The sequence below is a fragment of the Pinus tabuliformis genome, chromosome 7 (genome assembly GCF_031772625.1).
Source record: "Pinus tabuliformis cultivar Carrire ecotype Pingquan chromosome 7, CPIR1, whole genome shotgun sequence".
Taxonomy (NCBI): domain Eukaryota; kingdom Viridiplantae; phylum Streptophyta; class Pinopsida; order Pinales; family Pinaceae; genus Pinus; species Pinus tabuliformis.
The window spans coordinates 584743141-584746706 of NC_142293.1; the positions used below are offsets into that span (position 1 = coordinate 584743141).

Below are 3566 nucleotides of genomic sequence, written 5' to 3' on the forward strand. Positions count from 1 at the left end.
CCGCTTTGATGGACGGTGGAGATCATTCGAGCTCATCGTGTGGCTCAGATCAGTTCGAGGGTTCCACAGGCATACATAAGGTGTCCAGGTTCTCCGGTTCAACTCATTTGTTCACTTCGTCTCGACCGAGAGCCTCCTCGGCTTGTCAACCCTTCTGCATCGTCTGCCTTCAGGTATCAAACCCTGGCATTCCACACCTGGTATTTCTTTACAGTTTACATTTCAACCCTTGAAGTGATTTAGTATTCGGCTATTCAGGATTACTCATGGTGATTATTCTATGTGCAGGTGGATTGACCGGTTGCAGCCTCCTTCCGCCGCAGGGGTTTGTCACCTTCATGACACAGGTAAGCTCATCACCTCTTGTGGTTTTTGCGTTGAGATTCGAAGTGTTTTTGCTCTGGTCTGGGGTGTGTCTCATGACCCTTATCCTTCGTGTCTCAGGTTGGTTATTATACTTCAAATTTCTGGTTACTTTTGCAAACGGCCTTCTTTGCCGGAACCTGTACTGCGGTGACAGTCAGGGTTTAGCTGGGATAGTCATGGCTTCCATGCCGTCCACATGATGTATATCTGGTACCAACTTTGGTCTACGGACATCCTGTAAATGCATTGAAGTTTGTATATACTCTGTTAAACTTCGTCTGAGCTATGTAGGGTCTCATATAGTAATGATTTGGCACAGTGGTTAACTCATTCTGGTTACGAGAGTGCCTTAATACTCTACAGGACCTTTAAGACTCTGTTATTGGTTTATCTCTGATTAAATAAAAGGTTGTTCTGCATACACGGGTTTGTCATATGTTTAATAGCCGGATCTGGCTTGGAACCACCGATGTTTGCTGTGAGACGGTTCAGTTCACTGTTTAACGCTATTATTGTCTAGTCGTTTTCCTTTGCTTACTGTTCAATACTACCCAGAAGGGTTTATGAGGCGGACATACTTTTCTATTTACAGTATTATAATAACTTACCAGTTCGTCTTAGTCTTTGCATGCATTCGATTCGTATGTTCCTCTTCCATTTCTTATGGTTAATGCGGCCTTAAGGGTGTGGTCTTGCATTCGGTAAATGAATGCATAGGCAACCCTTCATCCGCGTATACTATCATTTGTAACCGGGACTCGCTGGAGTTTTGAAATACATATATACTTTGTTTAGCTCGGATTTGTATATCTATGCGGTAACCCTTGATGGCATTCAGCTATCACGTACTGGCTTACACCTTGTTCATTTCCTTTACAAATCTTTCGTTTACAGCATCGTTCCATGCTTTATACTTGGTTCACACAGTATTAGTTTCTGGTAATATTTCTTCAGTTCGCACAGCAGTTTATTTAATAACCTTGCTAGGGTTTATACGGTACTGTATATATGCGTAATGTTAGGTTCACACAGCACTTATGCCGTGACTATTTGTTTACACAGTGTTATAGCTATGCCATATTTCTGTGTTTATACATTGGTTTAGTTGTACTACATTTCCATGTCTGTTCAACATTTCGGTTTATGTACAAGCGCAGGCTTTTGCGCTGGTTCTCGACTATTCTTTCATTCGGATGAGATGTTTGTCTGACATTCCAGAATGCCTATTTCGACTCTGTTCCGTAGCCGAGTCTCTGACTGTTTTATTTTCTTCTAATAATCAACACACTACTACGGTTCCTCTACCGCCAACCGCCCCTTAGGGTCTGGTTCTACCATGGAAGTTTATATTCAACTACCAGATTTATTTTATTGCAGATGAACAAAGATACTGATACAACATTAATCTTTAATAACGACTACCATTAATCAATGGAAGAATACAGATTAGTCTATTCACCTTCAGTCTCAGTTCTTCATGCTATAACTTGATTAGGAAGTACATACCTGGGTAGCCTGCTACCGATATTCCTACTTCCAGAAGTCACCTGCAACTGATTTGCTCTTATCCTCCCAACCTTGAGATCCACTTGCACTGGATCTCCCCCCGAGCCGTCTTGCAGGCCTGCAACCCTCAACAAGACTCGTGCACAACCGTGCTGGGTTATCTGATCACAACCAGACTTAACCTCTTTTCCTTATTCTGTGCACAACCGTGCTGGGTTATCTGATCACAACCAGACTTAACCTCTTTTCCTCATTCTGCTCTCTCTCTCTGGAATTCTCTTCTCTGTCTGTTCATCAACAGCCCAGAGGTTTTCCTCCCAGGACTTTTCCTTGGGTGAGAAGCAGTTACTTCAGTTTCATAACTGATTCTATTTTCTTTTAATAGAAAATCCTCCTCTAGGAGGCTGCCAGCATTTCATGAATATACACATAAAAATAATCTGATATATATTCATTTCATAATTAACTAATGTCATTTAATGATAACAAGTCACTATTCATACCAATTTTTACCACAGTAAATGTTCCAGAATTACAAGTTACCGGGGTCATTACATCTTCCCCCCCTGGGATTGGACATCGTCCCGATGTCTATTCCCATTAAATAAATTTGGGTAAGCTTTTCTAATGAGCTCCTCGTCTTCCCATGTAGCCTCCTCAGGCCCATAGTGCTGCCACAGCACTTTAACTTGGGTAATAACCCGTTTCCGCAGCCGCACTTCTCTCCGGTCGAGAATGCTCTGAGGTTCGACCAGGACCTCGCCTTCCGGTTCGACCTGCAGACAACCATACTTAATTAGTTCCTATTAAGTTTAGCTGCATAATCAAAACAACCGGATTAATTCTTACCCGCACATCTTGCCATCGAATAACATGTTTAGGGTCATAAACATATTTCTTTAGGACCGAAACATGAAACACATTGTGAATCCTAATATGACTGGGCAGGGCGAGTTGGTAGGCCACTGGCCCCACTCTAGCCAAGATCTGAAAAGGTCCAAAATATCGAGGTGCCAGTTTGGTGCACCCACTCCACTGCAGTGTGCTCCTTCTAGTTTGAATCCTTACAAACACATGGTCACCAACCGTATACTCTGTGAATCTCCTTTTCCTGTCCGCAAAGCTTTTCTGTCTGTCTTGTGCAGCCTTTAAGTTTGCACGCACTCTTTTCACCATATCCTCCATGTCCTTAAGCATTTCTGGACCCAAACTCAGCTTGTCTTCAGGTCCACCCCAACTTGAGGGTGTGTGGCACTTTCGTCCATACAGGACTTCAAAAGGACTTAGCTGGGTAGAAGTATGATAACCATTGTTATATGCAAATTCGACCAGGTGCAAATACTCTTCCCACTGACCTGGTTTCAGCATCACATACGCCCTCAACATGTCTTCCAACACTTGATTAACTCGCTCCGTTTGACCATCGGTCTGCGGGTGGTAGGCCATGCTAAAGTTCAGCTGCGTACCCAACTCCGCAAACAGTGTCCTCCAAAAAGTGGAGGTGAATTTCACATCTCGATCTGATATGATTACTTTTGGCAGCCCATGCAATCGGAACACATTTTGCATAAAGAGGTGAGCAATTTGTACCGCCTTGTAAGTGGACTACACAGGTATAAAGTGTGCCGCTTTACTCAGTTTATCAACCACTACCATGATAGAGTCATTACCCTTCTTTGTTCGTGGCAACCCCG

General features: G+C 43.1%; 1 protein-coding gene across 1 annotated transcript; it reads right to left on the reverse strand.

Moving 5' to 3' along the window:
• Positions 1-540: 540 nt before the first annotated feature.
• On the reverse strand, positions 541-3318 carry LOC149248788 (uncharacterized). The gene is made up of 3 exons (XM_089451058.1): positions 2959-3318; positions 1873-2033; positions 541-601 (listed from the first exon to the last, which is right to left on the reverse strand). Exons 1-3 carry the CDS (start codon positions 3316-3318, stop codon positions 541-543), a joined length of 582 nt encoding a protein of 193 aa, XP_089307184.1.
• Positions 3319-3566: the final 248 nt, after the last annotated feature.